This window comes from Microtus pennsylvanicus, chromosome 1, assembly GCF_037038515.1.
Source record: "Microtus pennsylvanicus isolate mMicPen1 chromosome 1, mMicPen1.hap1, whole genome shotgun sequence".
Classification (NCBI taxonomy): Eukaryota; Metazoa; Chordata; class Mammalia; order Rodentia; family Cricetidae; genus Microtus; species Microtus pennsylvanicus.
In genome coordinates this window covers 166,065,208-166,082,386 of record NC_134579.1, presented here as the reverse complement: position 1 = coordinate 166,082,386, position 17,179 = coordinate 166,065,208, and the positions used below count along the sequence as shown (strand labels likewise).

At 44.4% G+C, this 17,179-nt stretch overlaps 1 protein-coding gene across 2 annotated transcripts in view; it reads right to left on the bottom strand.

Annotated features, from left to right (window-relative positions):
* The window catches only part of Cep57l1 (centrosomal protein 57 like 1), a 56,644-nt gene that overhangs the window by 9,752 nt on the left and 29,713 nt on the right, over positions 1-17,179 (bottom strand). For both annotated transcript variants that reach the window (XM_075944792.1, XM_075944782.1), the window contains exons 3-5: positions 13,869-14,048; positions 12,074-12,195; positions 1,079-1,195 (exon numbers count right to left, since the gene is read on the bottom strand). In XM_075944792.1, the coding sequence (XP_075800907.1) occupies positions 1,079-1,195; positions 12,074-12,195; positions 13,869-14,048 (419 nt within the window). The remainder of the gene's footprint in view (positions 1-1,078; positions 1,196-12,073; positions 12,196-13,868; positions 14,049-17,179) is intronic.

Below are 17,179 nucleotides of genomic sequence, written 5' to 3'. Positions count from 1 at the left end.
GCACATCAGGGCAAAATGAAAGAGAAAAAACCCACAGCTTTATTTGTGGCCACCACCAGACCCACAGAGAATAAACCCACAAGTTTTATTCTCGGCTACCTCCAGATCCATGACGAAGTTTCCGAGAATGCTATAGCTTTTAAAGCTATTATGGTCTTGGGTCTCAACATTCACAACAACAACAACAACAAAAAAAAAAAAACAACAACAAAAACCTAAAACAAAAAACCTAAACCAAAACAAAAAAACAAAACAAAACAAAAAAACCCAAAAAACCAAAACCAAACCCCTCCCCCCCCAAACCAAACCAAACAACCAATAGCAATGTCAGCCATGTGCATGTGATGGGGGCTAATGCTGGGAGCAGGGCGGGAAGACACCTGAGAAATGTGAGTCCTGGCCCTGGTTATTTAAGAGCTTAGTGCTGCGCTCTGTCAAACAAGGACTCCTGCCATGCCAGTCTGATCACTTGAGTTTGATCCCTGGAACCACAGAGAAGTAGAAGGAGAGGAGCAACTGCACAAAGCTGTCCTCCGCCCTCCACACATATATCATGGCATGCATGCACCCCACCCCATCATTCACATACACATAGCATAACTAATGTTAAAAGAGTATCACACATGAAATGGTAAAGCAACGAGGACAATTTGAAAGGCTCTCGGCACACTCCATACCTCACATACATTACATCTTTTACATGTGCGTGGTTCGGAACAGGAACCATGACAGAACTGTCAAGGGGAGAGACTTCTGAGTATTGCAGCTCTGTGAAATGACAAGGACTTGGCGGGAGGAGGAGCAGGTGTGTAGGACAGGCACCAAAGGCCACCTAACACCCTTCAGGTCAGACACCTGAACTGAAAACGTCCTGCCGTCTTAGTCAGGCGCCTTCTGAGCTATCAGCAGGCAAGCTCCCTCATGCCAGGACAGAACACGCTTTTTCCCCAGGCAGGAATTACCCGGATTACTGAACGCTGTACATGAAGGGCTCTAACCCTTTGGCTGCTCACTCCCATACAGTGCCAGCTTGGCATCCCTCCTGGCGCCATCAGCTCTGAGACAAGCAGAAGCTTACCTCAGCAGCCTGCTGCGTGGCTGTCAATCTAAAACACTCTTTCTCTAAGACAGTGAGCTTTTCAAGTTTAGCGTACAGCTTCATCTGATCTTGTTCTTTTTCCCTTTGAAGCTGGGCCTGGAAAAGATTTAAAAAAAAAAGAAAGAAAGAAAGAAATCTTAGTTTGGCAAGTGATGCCAGTGGATCAAGAGTCACATAATTTCTGAGAAATCAAAATATAACATAATCAGCTGCTAGAAACATGTACACACAGGTACATATGTTAGGCACTTCCAAGCAGAGAACAAGAAAATCAAATCCTTTTAAGGAGCAAATGTGATATGTGACAAACATGTTGCTGAATTCGCACAGAAAGAATAAACCTCTTTGCATCCTTATACAACAGTGTGCTGGGGAGGGGATCCCACAAAACTTACACCAAAGACATGAGGTGTGGCTACGGGTGACCAAGCCTGCTCACAGCCCAGCCTCCCCGACTCTAACAGAGAAGAGCAGCTAGGGACAAAACATGACAGGAAAGTCACCCCCCCCACATGCGCAGGCTGTTTCACAGGACCGTTTATTACCACATTAGTAATAGGGACCAACGCTGAGGTCCTGTTTCACAGGACCGTTTATTACCACATTAGTAATAAGGACCAACGTTGAGGGGCAAAGAAAAACCTTCCTCGGGTTTCTGTGAACGTAAACATGGCTCTAAAAGGAAAGCCTGCTAATTAGAACAAAATGGAAAGTGGGCACTAAACGCGGTCTCGGAGACGATGCCCAATAGTGCCGTCTCCGAGAAGAGAGAGGAGTAGCACAGAATGCCCCCTGGAAGAATGCAGGCTAAAAATAGTCCAAGCATAATTTAAAATATTGAAAGATTAAAAAATAAAAACCCCAAACACCAGAAATAAAAAATTCGAATCAACAAGTAGGAAACTGGACAGAGGGGCATTGTCAGAACACGGCCCAGGAATGGAGGCGTGCGAGGCGAATTCTGAGTGCTGGTGAGAACACTCCAAGAAGACAGGAGTCCGTGCCCTAGGTTTCTTCCAAACAGAGACGTTCCTGGGCGGTTTCGTGTTCCTCCCAGGTGCAGCAGATGGGAGTGAGTTTACTCCAGACTCCTCACCATTGATTGTTGCTGTCAGTTAAGTGCTTAAACTAGCCTTTATCTGTCTCCATGGAAAAACATGGTTTTGCCACATATGGCTCCTCCTTGGGATTATACCCATCTTGAACTCATGAGAATTTTACTCAGGTGACTTTTCTTAACCCTCAGGGCATAGACAGAGCTGGCTATTGCATGAGACTTTGGTCAGCTTCATTTCTCGCCTCCGTTCCCCCATGTCCCACAGCCTCTAGAATGGTAAACAGTGCATCAATTATCAAGTTGCTGAAAATTAACAATAAAGAGAAAGTCTTACCAGGATCCTGAGAAGCAGAAACATAGCACACACAGGAAGAAGACGATAAGAACAGCCATTAGATACCATGAACGCTTAAGACAACTGGGACAAAAATCTTTAATGTGCTAAAAATCTAAAGTTGGGCATTGTGGTATACTTTTGTAACCATAGTACTCAAGAGTCGAGGCAGGAGGATCATGCTGAGCCAGAAATCAGCCTAGGCAATACAGCAAGGTCAAAGGCCAGTCTGCACTTTAGAGACTAGCTCAAAACAAGCCAGCAAACAAAAACAACTCCCAATAAATAAGCATACAGGGCAAGAGAGACGGCTCAGAGGGTAAAAGTACTCGCTCGCTGTTACTGCCCGATGATCTGAGTTCAGTCCCTGGAACCCACAGAAGAACCCGAGCAGGGTGGTGTGCATCTGTCAGCAGACGCAGGGGCGTTGTGTGCAAGCTCACAGGCCAGTCAGTGTGGAGTCTGCAGCTCAGCTGCAGAAACAGAGGCAGACCCCGCCTCCAAACAGCAGGAGGAGAAAATGGACTTCTGAAGAATGGGCTGTCACATGTGTGCTCCGACAGCACACACATATACACCTAACACACACACATACACACTGATGGGAGAGAGTCTTCTGTTTTGTGTTAATTTCATTGGTTAAATAAAGAGACTGCCTCGGCCCTTTGATAGGACAGAAAATTAGGTAGGCGGAGTAGACAGAACAGAATGCTGGGAGAAAGAAGCTGAGTCAGGCAGTAGCCATGATTCTCCTCTCCAAGGCAGACACAGGTTAGGATTTTACCGGTAAGCTACCACCTTGGGGTGGTACACAAATTATTAGAAATGGGTTAATCTAGATGTGAGAGCTAGCCAGTAAGAGGCTAGAGCTAATGGGCCAAGCAGTGTTTAAAAGAATACAGTTTCCATGTAATTATTTCGGGGTATAAGCTAGCCAGGCGGCTGGGAGCCGGGCAGAATGCAGCCCACTGCTTCCACTACAACACACCTAAACACACACACATACAAAAACAGACAAACAAGACATGAAAGTCACAAACTAGAGTTCTATGTCTAGCAAAAACATCTCTCACAAATACATCTGAAATAAAGGCTTCTCCAGGTATATGAATACTATGAGATATTGGGCATTAATTTTTTTCTTCAGACTGAAGAAACTCAATCCATGCAGAAAAATAAAATGCACTGGAAATGATTAAAATGTAAATAAATATATATTTTCTTTGTAATTTTCTTTAAAGGACAATCAGAATTTAAGAGCGCTAACAAGGAACTACGGGTCGGTTTCATGACGTAAAAGCAAAGGAAATCTGTATGGAAACTGGAAGCACATGCAGAAGGGTCTTTCTCGTGAAGTGTTTAGCACTAATTAAGGCAGACTGTGGCAAGTTAGAATACAGGTGTCTGAAGGAAGAAGCTGTCACCAGAGCTGGGGGTGCTGGTTCATGCCAGAAACACCAGCCCCTTGCAAGGCTAAGGGCAGACTACTGCAAGTTCAAACCCACCCTGGCACCAGACTGAGACCTTGCCTTAACACGAATGAATGGATGAATGAACGAGTAACGGGTTGAAGGAGCAGCTCAACAGTGAAACACATGCCTTGTATGTACGATGCCTAGGGCTCAATTCCTTGCACCACACACAAACACATATGCATACAAAGAAACCACGAGTAAGATTTGAAAATACTTTTAAATGAATGAAATAAAAATAAAAATGACCAAACTCTGTTGGGTGAAGGCAAAAAGTGTTTGGTAGGGACTAGATAACTTTATAAAAACAGAACAGTTGAGAGAATGAAAGGAAGACTCGGGGTGGGGTCCATTGGAAGCTGCCTCTGAGTGATGCTAGGAGTCAGACAACAGAGCACAGACTATTCCAAAGAGAGAAAGATGAGAAGACCACAAATCCCAAAGGAGGTGACAGGACACAGAAGTGAAGAGGGCACGGGAGCTAACAAGACGGGCAGCACATGGCTCAGCCGTGGCTCTCGCGCAGGGGAGCAAGACTGAGGCGGAGTCCAAAAGGAAAGGCAGGCAGGCCGCACAGAGAAGAAGCTCTCAAAAGCTACCCGTCCATCTGGGGAAATCTATCAGATGGTGACTCCCCCTGTGTGACAGGCCAACACTCCCCATTTCTGAGGGCTGTGTGCAAGGGAGCCAGCCTATTGTTCTCAGACTGAGCTATTCCGGAGACCTGAAAAACAAGGAATAACCACAGGCAGGTGGTAGCCTGGGACTACATGCTGCAGCCCCTGGGAGGACGCAGCTGAGGTGCGGGAAGGGGCTTGGGGCAGATGCTAAGAGGTTCAGGCTTAGAAAGCTGGGCTTTGGCAGGGGACGGTTGGTAGACGGAGCTCCACCTCCTCCTCCTGAGGATGGGAGCAGACTCCATTACCTGAAGACGACTGTGGACAATTGGTGAGTAGGTACCAGATCTCTGTAGCTCAGGGCCAGCAGGAGTGAGCCCAGAGTTCCCAGCAGTAGTACCTGGCACAGCTGTGCATCTCCCACGGGGCAGTCGGTGAGGAGCAGGGTTAGAGAGCACAGCCTAGACACGGAGATGTCAGGGCTTGCTTGCCTGCCCTAGTCATCTACTATCTGAACTGTTAGCCTAGACAAATGTTAACATCATAGCACACTCCGCATCGTGTTCTTCCTATTTTCTCTTCTGTGTCACTAGTGCCATAGGAGATGGCTAGAATGGGGCTTAGGTATGTTTTTATTTCTTGTTTGCTCTGGTGTTGTTGCTGTTTTCTCCTCTCAGTGTGACTGAGAATTAAATCCCTAAGAGAAGGCTGTTCACAAAGATCCCCGAATAAAAGCAGAACTCCCACCAACAATGTGTGAACCACGAGTAGCACAGGAAGGAGAGCAGAGCACCCTCCAAGGTTAGACCCCTCAATGAAGGCTGAGCGGAGGGTTCAAAGTCCACCTGCTAACAAGAGAAACACGCAGTGACTTTGAAGAACACAGAAAAAGCAGATAAGCAAAGGAAGGATGTGGGAGATAAAGCAAGATGAGAAACTCAGAAAAGAAGCTGCCATTTTGGGAAGGAAAAAAAAACCCAAAATGTCAGAAATAAAACCCAATTTGCCAAATTAAAAACCCAGCAGAGAGCATCAGACATTGCATTGAATCACTAGATCAAGCAGAACAGAGAATATCAGGAGTGAAGACAAGGTAGAGGGATCACCACACTCAGACTTCAATAAAGAAAAGAAGCAAGCATGAACACACCCATACCCACTCTGGGACAGGAGCATACACCACATCTAAGACTCCCTCAGGCAGAGGAGACAAGATAAAAGCTAACAGCTAAGCTTTGTTGTCAACCTGACTGGATTTAGGACCGCCATGGAAATCTATCTTTGGGTGTGCCCATGTAGGTGCTTACAGTAAGGGTTGGAGAGGAGGGGCAGCCCAGTCTGAATGTGGGGGATCCCAAACTGAATAAACAGGAGGAGAACGCAAGCAGACCTTCCTGACTGGGGATGCAAGGTGAAGAGCAGTCTCCCATCCCTGCCACTGTCAGGAATAAGTGTGGGGTCAAGAAAGAGACACCATCGGAACTGAAGTGTCCGGACGAGGCAAACTTCAGTCTTGGAAAGAGGCGTGCTGCCCATCAGAGCAGAGGAACAAGTACTGGAACAGGAAGTGCACTCGGCTTTTATTCTAATTCAGGTGATTGTGGCTTCTCCATTGGCTGGGATCCAACCTCACAACCTTTTGCAAATGGTTAGCCTAGAAAGAATCAGTGCACAGGAAATGAAGGGCCTTGCCTAAACAGAGGTTCTACTGAGTGTGTCTCTGTGTGTGTCTGTGTGTGCGCACGTGTGTGGTAGCTAAAACATTCGTATAAAAGTTTTACAAAGTGGAAAAGGTCATATTTGACTCTTCAACACAAGCGTCATGGTATTTGGTGGAAAGACTCGTATTTAATGTTTCTTACCTTACTATGATGGTCTGTGCACTCAGACTGAGGTCAAAGTTGCAAAGCCACAGGAAACTAGTACTGAGATGTGGGGCTGATAAAGCTGACTGCATGGGTTCTTAGGTGTTTGGACCCAGTTTATGGGGAAAAGGTGAAAGAACTCAGAGCTGTGAGTTAGCAAAGTCCTAGAATCCTTTAAGCAGAGCTCAGGGGCCATTCTGGGAAGGCTAGACAAGAAAACCAGTAGATACACAGTGGTGTCCCAGCTCATGAAATTCTGAAGACAAATGGGATCTGATAACAGGAACTGAGCTAGAGGCCATTCACACTGTGCTCTGGTGACAAAACTGGACTCATGCTGCCCTTGTCCTGAGCACTTGAGAGAGGCTGAATTCAAAAGCAAAGGACAGGGGATGAAGATGGCTCATCAATTACGAGTTAAAAACAATTGCTTTTTGTTTTGTTTTGTTTGTTGTTGCTGTTTGTTTTTTGTTTTTCCAGACAGTTTCTCTGTAGCTTTGGAGACTGTCCTGCAATTGTTGTTCTTCCAGAGGACTTGGGTCTGATACCCAATACCCATATCTGGTGGCTCACAACTCTCAGTAACTTGAGTTCCAGAAGATCCAGGCCCCTCTTCTGGCCTACCTCGGTGTCCATATGTGTATACATATGTGTTCTCACAGACACACACACACACACACACACACACACACACACACACACACTAAGCCTCTTAAAAAGCAATGTATTAATTTGTTAAGTAGAGGAAATTTCAAGGGAAGATTAGATTCAGGCTCTGGCACTGTTATTTCCTACTGCTTTGAGAGAGAGAGCAACCAGTGGACCAGGAAAGTATGAAAATGTGCAGTGTAGTCAAGAAGAGAGCACCGAGGAAATTCAATGTTGCAGCCAAGGAGGATGGGCAGCAATTCTAAGTGTTAAAGGTAGTATCGCCGTTAAAGAGAAACCTGGTCCTGTCCTTGCAGCCAAGGAGGATGGGCAGCAATTCTAAGTGTTAAAGGTAGTATTGCCAGTAAAGAGAACCTGGTCCTGTCCTTGCAGCCAAGGAGGATGGGCAGCAATTCTAAGTGTTAAAGGTAGTATCGCCAGTAAAGAGAACCTGGTCCTGTCCTTGGAACAATAGGAAAGTTGCTATGAGGGTAAGACCAGAGCCATGGAAGGTTCCAATTTGTGAGAATGCAAATTCATTTGAAAGCCGAAAGTCTGAACTGGGAATACCATTATAAGGGTTCACAGATTGAAAACAGCTGTAGGCAAACAGAGGTCATGGTAACCGTGACCCAAGAGGTCAGACCACATCTTGGGCTGGCAGAAGAACTTGGCAGTGTCACCCACATGGTCTTGGTTTTGCATAAATGAGAGACAGAAGAGTGAGAAGTCATCAGGATTTGCACCAAGATGTCTGAAGGCCACTGACACTAGGCAATGTGTGACAGGTTCCAAGTTCCTGCAAAGAGGCTACTGCACGAAGCAGGCAAGGTGAAGTCTAAACTGCAGCGAGACTCCAGCATGTTGGAGATAGCAATATCATGGGACATCTCAGGAAAGTTACAAGCATATAGTAGACCTGGCCCAAGGGAGAGGCTGTGTGTGCTACAGGAAGGAGAGCCGGAAGGACAGGACCCCTCAAGAGAGAGTCCGTGTGTGCTACAGGAAGGAGAGCCGGAAGGACAGGACCCCTCAAGAGAGAGGCCGTGTGTGCTACAGGAAGGAGAGCCGGAAGGACAGGACCCCTCAAGAGAGAGGCCGTGTGTGCTACAGGAAGGAGAGCCGGAAGGACAGGACCCCTCAAGAGAGAGGCCGTGTGTGCTACAGAAAGGAGAGCCGGAAGGACAGGACCCCTCAAGAGAGAGGCCGTGTGTGCTACAGAAAGGAGAGCCGGAAGGACAGGACCCCTCAAGAGAGAGGCCGTGTGTGGTACAGAAAGGAGAGCCGGAAGGACAGGACCCCTCAAGAGAGAGGCCGTGTGTGGTACTGAAAGGAGAGCCGGAAGGACAGGACCCCTCAAGAGAGAGTCCGTGTGTGCTACAGGAAGGAGAGCCGGAAGGACAGGACCCCTCAAGAGAGAGGCCGTGTGTGCTACAGGAAGGAGTGCCAGACCCCTCAAGGCTGTTGGAGCATAGACTACTCCATCACAGCCCCAGTCACCACACACACACACACACACACACACACACACACACACACAGCACAAGGCTGATCCTGGCTCTGCTGACTTTCAGTCTGGTTCTGGTTTGATCTTTGTATAGCCCTACTCTTCTTTTGTACTAGGAAAGTCTACTCTGTATCACTGGACTGGAATTCTTCGTGATTTTATGGGAGCTCAAAGGCAAGAGTTTGTCTTGAGTCTCAGAAGAGTTTGAACTGTTGAAAGATTATAGGAACCTTTAGACATGTAAAAGTATTTTCCACTGTGAGATGAAGATGAAACTTTGGGATGCACGGGGTGGAGTGCTATGCTCTAAAGTACATCTGCTTGGCCATCAGGTTGATAAGGCACAGGACTGTGATGGCTCATATTCACTGTCAACTTGATTGCACTTAGAATCGCCACAAAAACACATCTCTAGGTATGTATATGTGACTCTTTCCAGAAAGGTTTAAATCAGGAGGAAAGACCTATATGGATGTAGGTGGCTTCATCCCATTGGCTGGGGCCCTGAAGTGAAAAAGGAGAAAGAAGCAGAATGCCAGTACCCATCTCTGTTTCCCGACTGAAGAAGGTACAGTGTAACCAGCTGCCTCGTGTTCTTCTGCTCTGCCTTCTCTACTGAAATGGGCTACTACACTGTAAAACTACAAGCCCAAATAAGCCCTTCCTTTGCTTTAGCTGCTTTGGTCAGGTATCCTGTCACAGAAACGGGGAAAGCAATACAATCGGTAAGTTATGACAAAACTTTCCCCAACTTGGGGAAAGAAATGGACATCTAAAGTGAGAAACATGCCCCTCACCACAAAGGTATTTAACTTAACAAGGACTATAGCTCCTGAAACTTCCCCTTCTTGCCAATTAGCCAATCACACCAGACTGTGTGGGAAGAGATGTAACCACTGCCTCTGCCAGGGATGAAAGGCAGGCTTGCCGCCCGTGCTACTTAGTTTAGCTGGGGTTCTAGAGCATCCTTTTCCAAAAAGAAACCATCTTGCCCAATTCCTTTCATGCCCATATGTTCATGTGTTCCTTTGTACAACACTGAAAATCTCCCCCACCCCGCACAAATACAAGGGGTACTTAGAACTCCAAATTGACATGGAGTGGTCCAAGAGGACCACTCCACCACACAGCACAGGTAAAAGACCAGAACTCCAGAAGAAACATTACAAGCAGCAAGAGAAAACCAGCAACGAAAACACACCCATCAGAATGACATGAAACTTCTCAGCAAAATCCCTAAGGACAGGAAGCACGGAATGATGGGAGCATGGAATGATGTAGTTCCAGCCCCAACAGCAAATGATTACCAACTGGGACGACAACATCCAGAAAAGTTATCTTTTAAAATTAATGAAGAAATATATTTGACAAACCCAAGTCATTTATGACCACTAAGCCAGCACTGGGAAAGACAAAGAAACCCAACACAAAAGCCATAAAATCAATCCCCAAATCAGCTTTTATTACGTTAATTGTGAATATGATGAGAAAGAAAAAAAGAGAACAATTCTTTCCACAGGATGGAGATGTGGGGCACAGTGGGGGACTTTGTCACTGGAGTGTGGCCCTGGCCTCCACTTCATCACTCCTGCTTTCTGACAGCAAGGTTTCATTTTCCTGAAGCCCCTGCTATGAAGCCACAGGCCCGAAGCAACCATGGATGGGAATACTTAAACTGAAATAAACACGGAGCACTTTTTTTTAAACCTTATTTATTTTATTATGTATTTTTATTTTTTGAGACAGGGTCTCTCTGTGTAGCTTTGGAATTCACTATGTAGACTAGACTAGACTTGAACTCAGAAAGATCCAAGTGGATATGCCTCCATTGTGCAGGGTTTAAGGCTGAGTCATCACACCTGACAACCTTTTCATTTTAAGAGGTAATTGTCTCAGGTGCCTCTTGACTGAATGGTATGATTTCAATTTTTAATCCATTTTGAAAAATGCTCAGTTACCCTATTCTCAAGAATACTTCTTAGCCGGGCGGTGGTGGTACATGTCTTTAATCTCAGCACTAGGGAGGCAGAGGCAGGAGGATCTCTATGAGTTTGAGGCCAGCCTGGTCTACAAGAGCTAGCTCCAGGACAGCTAGGACTGTTACAGTGAGAAACCCTGCCTCAAACAAACAAACAAAGCACAACCAGATTAATTCTACATCATTTTTCTCTCCATCTTAAAACCTCTGGTTATATATCCAGTTAGATCTTCCTTATTACACTGACATGTATCCTTATTTTCTGAATTTACTATAATTTTGCCTTTTGTTGGTGGGTGGCATGTGTCCATTTCTTGAATTCTGTCTGATAATCATCTAGTAGATCTACTAGTTCTAAATTTCATTTTTAATATTTAATTCTCTTGACCAAATTATCGTTTCTAACACTCAGCAGAGAATGTTGTCTTCCTCCCCCACTAATGTAGGAGGGTCTTCTATCTATCTGTTGCTTTCATTGGTTAATTAATAAAGAAAACTGCTTGGCCTGATAGGTCAGAACATAGGTAGGTGGGGAAGACAGAGCAGAATGCTGGGAGAAGGAAGCAGAGACAGGCAGACGCCATGAAGCTACGGCCCGAGATGGATGCAGGTTAGAATCTTTCCGGTAAGCCACCACTTCGTGGTGCTACACAGATTATTAGAAATGGGTTAATCAAGATGTGAGAATAAGAGGCTGGAACTAATGGGCCAGGCAGTGTTTAAATGAATACAATTTCGTGTAATTATTTCGGGGTATAAGCTAGCTAGCCAGGCAGCTAGGAGCCAGGCTGTGGGAAGCGGCCCGCCGCTCCACATTGCAACACCACACCTCTTCCTTTTTGAGATAGAGTCTAATTATGTTGCCAGAGTGGGCTCAAACTTCCCAACTCCAGCGGCTCCTGCCTCAGTTGCACCCCTTCCTGACTAGTGCTGGTATCTGTCGAGCCATGGCATACTCAGAGCTAACTGTGGGAGTGTCACCGTGTCCTGTTCTGAGTCCCCGCTCCTGGTTGTCACTGAGGTTTTCTGTTTTCTTACTCAACTTCACAAAGCACGAGGCCTGAGGTGCTAGGCCTTCTGCTTTTTGTAGGCTTCAGGCTTATTTCCTGAGCTAGAGATGGGCTGTCAGAGGTGCTGTCTCAACTGCCCCCTCTGAAGTCACTAATGCGTTCACAAGGAACGAACCAAAACAGCAGGCCGAACTGTGGGGATTTAAATCTGTACTCAGCCTGAATCCCTGATAATGCGCTGCCCCCCTTAGCGCCTCGTCTTCTTCCAATCCTGCCCCTCCCTCTTCCTTTCTTTCTTGTGACTTCTTCAGATTATCTGTTAACTCTTTCTTATTTTCTCTGCAAAGATGTCGGCCTAAAGAGCACAGTCCACCATCCATCACTTCAGCTGAAAATCTACACGGAGTATAATATGAAAATTTCCCCATATTCTGTTCTTCAAACAATCATATTAAATTACCATTCCTCAAAGGAGGGGATGCTTACCTGTTGTTCTAGGATCATAGCCTTTTCTCGCTCTACATTGAGAACCATTCTCTTTGTGTATTCGAGTTGCTTCTCGAGAAGAATACAACGAGATTGGGCTGAGCTTAACTGGATGCTTATATCTATGAAAGACAAAATAATGAGCTAATCATTACATAGATCAGGGATTTAGTTATACTACAAACTCAATCCAAAGCTAAAAGTGACTTCGTGTGTGTGTGTGTGTGATGTGTGTTGTGTGTGCTGCACACTCACAAGCCACAGGAGGAGGATGCCAACTGTCTCCTCTATTCCCTCTGCCTTATTTCCTTGAGTCAGGCCTCTCCCATGACTGGGAGCCATTGGTTCAGCTTGCCTGGCTGGCCAGCAAGCCACTAAGATGTGCCTCTCTTTCCTGCCTACCCCCAAAGCTAGAGTTCTACGTACTCACAGCCGTGCTAAGCCCTTTTAGATGGGTGCCTGAGATTCTAATCGTGGCCTCACTCTTGTAAGCAAATGATCTTGCTCACTGACTTTAAGATTACTTTTGGTGAACACTCATATACCAAATTCACAGGTCTGAGGGCAACCTGTGGGTTTCAATTTTCAGTTTCTACCATTTAGATCTCCTGGGTATAGAACTCAGGTCATCAAGTTTGGCAGCATGGAGCCATTGCTCTGGCTCTCTCCTCTACTCCTCTTTATCTTTTTATCAAAGAAAATTGTGTGTGTGTGTGAAACAATCTCTCACTTGGTAGCCCTGGCCAGCCTGGAAGTTGCTATGCAGACCAGGCTAGCTATGAATACACAGAGATCCACCTCTGCCTCCTAAGTACTGAGAGCAAAGGTGTGTGCCACCATGCCTGCCTCTGTCCTCTCCTCCAAACTACTGACCACTGAGTTCATCCTAAAAGGGCAAGTAGCCAGTGTTTTAGCTGTGAGCCTGGCCTTCAATGGCTGAGCCATCACTCCAGCGCCAAGTAGCCAGTTTTGAATCTGTTCACTTCCATCAGTTTATTTTATTCAGTCTCACATTTTCTTCTCATTCTTCACGCTATTTGTAAGGTAAAACAAAAATAGGGGTGTGATTATTTGAGTGAATGTTTTTGAAGGAAAACAAAAAGGTTTTGAAGAAAAAAATTAGACAAAGAACTCCCACTCAAAATTTCTTAAAATTCTTATCTAATACCCTTTTCCTAGTTCCCACAGAAGTCTCTACCTATCTATCTCCTCTAATTAATCCTGAATTCCTCAAGTTTAATAAACTTATTTCCCATTCATTTTTATTATTTCTATGTTGTTTAATTACTACCATTGCTTTATATTTCAAAAATTTTAAATTAACATTAACCAAAAATATAAAGTATTATTATGGGTTTAGCTGGGATTTATTAATTACTCTAAAATATTCTAATTTCTAAACACAACTCACCTAAGTCTTTTCTTTTAACTCAAAATTATGTATGCACTGGGGGTCGGATTGCAGCTCAGCTGCTAGAGCAAGCCTGCAGGTGTGCACGTGCAATCCTGCACTTGGGGTGGAAGCAGAAGGATCACTACAGGAAGTTCAAGACCAGCGTGAGAGATGTGGGAAACCCTTGCCTCAAAAACTTATTTGTGAGCTAGGATAATAGCTATTAACGCAGCTAAGCTCAAAGTTACCTTAGTTTCCCATAAATATCAAAATGCCTAAGACCACGGCCGCGAGCTCTCCGTGGTTGTAAAAGCAGACGTTTGAGGAGCCAGCGTGCCCTGGGCTTGTTGCTGTGGAACTGCACGCTCTGGAACCCGCACGCTGAGAACCGCCTTCACGTACCTTTTTTCTGTTTAATCAGTTCCTGGTGGGCCAGGTTCCGCTCATTTGACTCGTTCTCCAAGGCCTTTTTATACTGCGCCGCCTCTCTGGACAGAGAGTTCAGGTTGTCCTCAGCCTGAGTCCGCTCCAGCTCGATTTGATGTATCTTTTCCTGGAGAGTTTTTAATGCTGAAACAAGCGCTGTTGAAAAGAAATCTGCTTAAGGTTTTCAGTAAAATTTTTTGAAAACTTAATAATCACAGCAACTTCAGTAACAATAAAAAATAGTTATGTTTGTTAGTAGCCAATACAAGTCGATGTATTAAACTGATAGAATTAAAATGACTCGAAAAAGGCACACATTTCCTATGACATATATTGTAAACAATAATATACTGAATTAGTAATTTCTAGGACAGAACCACAAATAATTTATTATTCAAATGAGAAGCCTTCCACTAATTAACATGGTAATTGAAGTTAAAGCTGTGCTCAGTTCTAGACTTGGCCAGTTTTAGTGAAATCACAGCCATTTTTTGTTCTTTGTCCGAGAAGCAATATTAAAGATCGGGACGCATGAGGCGGGACAGTTTTTCCGTGAAACAAACAAACAAGCGGGCTGGACTAAAAGACACACAGGGAGCACACATTTGTTCCTGGGATTTTGACTTAGCGGATTGGTGTCTTCACGATGCAGATAAATGGAGAGGTCAGCATTTCTCAAACGTTATTTTACATTTTTTATCCCTTTCTGGTTTCAAATGATGAAGCTAGAGTTGAGTGGAATATAAATAAGTGAACATTAATAGCACAGTAAAATGCTTGCTGAGACTTGTTTGCTCTTTGTCTGGCACCAGCAGCTGGTGCACTGATTTAGATGTCAACTTGACACAAGCATCATGTGGGAAGAAGACCCTCAATTGAGAAGATGCCTGCACCAGACTAGCCCGTGGGAAAGCCTGTGGTGCACTGTCTTGATTAATCACCATGGGCAGTGCTACCCCTGGGCTGGCCTGAGAAGCAGGCAGGTAAGCAGCATGCCCCCAGGTCAGCGAAGCTTCCCTCAGGGATGGATGGAGTGTGACCTGAGAGTTGTGAGTGCAAGGAACACTTTCCTCACCAGGCTGCTTCGTCACGATGCTTTATCACACCAATAGAAACCCTACCGAAGACAGCGACTATTAAAACAAATTTTTTTGAAGATTAATAGACAGATCTTGTAATTTATAAAGCATAAAATATTTCTGGAGTCACAAATACTTTCTAATTCTATTTTAAGGTTCTTTTAAGTTTATGTTTAAAAAGTTATAATTGTCATATTTGATAGTTAATTAGATATAATGGCTTCCAAAAAAATTTACAAGGATAACCTTGGATATGTGAATTCTGACTGATGCTTGAATGTGATAAAACTCCACTTCACTCACTAGCATTATCTAAGTTATAAAAATTCCAAATCTGAATTTCTAACTCCAAATCTATTCATCTTTTATAATTTATTTATTTTTCTTTTTCTGTGTAGCCTGGCTGTCCTGAAACTCACTCTATAGACCAGGCTGCCGTTGAACTCTGAGATATCTGCCTGCCTCTGCATCTGGAATGTTGGGATTAAAGGCATGCATGGCCATTACCCCTTTTTAATTGTATGTGTGCATAGATGTATGTGGGACACATGTGCCATGGCACACACACAGTCAATCCTCTACCATGTGATTGCTGGGAATGCATCCTTTTTTAAAATTGTTTTTACTGAGTGGTGTAGGAGGTCCTTCTGTATTTGTGTTGCTTTCATTGGTTATTAAAGAAACTGCCTATGTCTAGTTGATAGGGTGGATCTCAGGTAGGCAGGGAAGACAGAAAAGAATTCTGGGAGGAAGAAGGCAGTGTGGCAGACGCCATGAATCTCCGGCCTGAGATGGACTTAGGTTAGAGTCTTGCCGGTAAGCCACAGTCATGAGGTGATACACAGATTTAATAGAAATGGGTTAAGATGTGAGAGTAGCCAATAAGAAGATAGAAATAATGGGCCAGGCAGTAATTTAATTAATACAATTTCTGTGTGGTTTTTTTGGGAGTAAGCTAGCTGGGTGGCAGAATGCAGCCAGCTCCTCCTACTACAATTGAGCTATAAATTTTCTCCTACTCCCCTTCCACTCTTCCCCTGCCCCTCATGCTCTCAATTTACTCAGGAGATCTTGTCTTTTTCTCCTTCCTAAGTATGTCCCTCTTAGGTCCTCTTCGTTGTCTAGGTTGACTGTAGGCTGGTTATCCTTTGCTTTATGTTTAATATCTGCTTATAAGTGAGTACATATTATATTTGTCTTTCTGAGTCTGGGTCACCTCACTCAGTATGTTTTTTTTCTAATTATATCTATTTGCTTGCAAATTTGAAGATGTCATTTTTGTTTTTGTTTTTTTTACTGCTGAATAGTACTCAATTATATAAATGTACCACATTTTCCTTATCCATTCTTCGGTTGAGGGGCATCTAGGTTGTTTCCAAGTTCTGGCCATGACAAACAATGCTGCTATAAACATAGTTGAGCACATGTCCTTGTGGTATGATTGAGCATCCTTTGGGCATATGCCCAAAAGTAGTATTGCTGGGTCTTGATGTAGGTTGATTCCTACTTTTCTGAGTATTTGCCATACTGATTTCCAAAGTGGCTGTACCAGTTTGCACTCCCACCAGCAGTGGAAGAGTGCTCCCCTTACTCCACATCCTCTCCTGCATAAGCTGTCATCAGTGTTTTTTGACCTTGGCCATTCTGATAGGTATGATAGTATCTCAGAGTTGTTTTGATTTGCCTTTCTTGAATTGCTAAGAAAGTTGAGCATTTCTTTAAGTGTCTTTCAGCCATTTGAGATTCCTCTGTTGAGAGTTCTCTGTTTAGATCTGTACCCCAGTTTTTAATTGGACTTTTTAAGTATTCTAGTGTCTAGTTTCTTAAATTCTATGTATATTTTAGAGATCAGTGCTCTGTCAGACGTGGAATTGGTGAAGATCTTTTTCCATTCTGTCGGCTGTCCTTCTGTTTTATTGACTGTGTCCTTTGCCTTACAGAAACTTCTCAGTTTCAGGAGGTCCCATTTATTAATTGTTGCTCTCAGTATCAGTACTACTGGGGTTATATTTAGGAAGTGATCTCCTGTGCCAGTGCATCCAAGGGTACTTCCCACTTTCTCTTCTAAGAGGTTCAGTGTGGTTGGTTTTATGTAGAGGTCTTTGATCCATTTGGACCTGAGTTTTTTGACTTGAATGGTGATAGATATGGACAAATTTTCACTCTTCTACATGTCAACATCCAGTTATTATGCCAGTGCCATTTGTT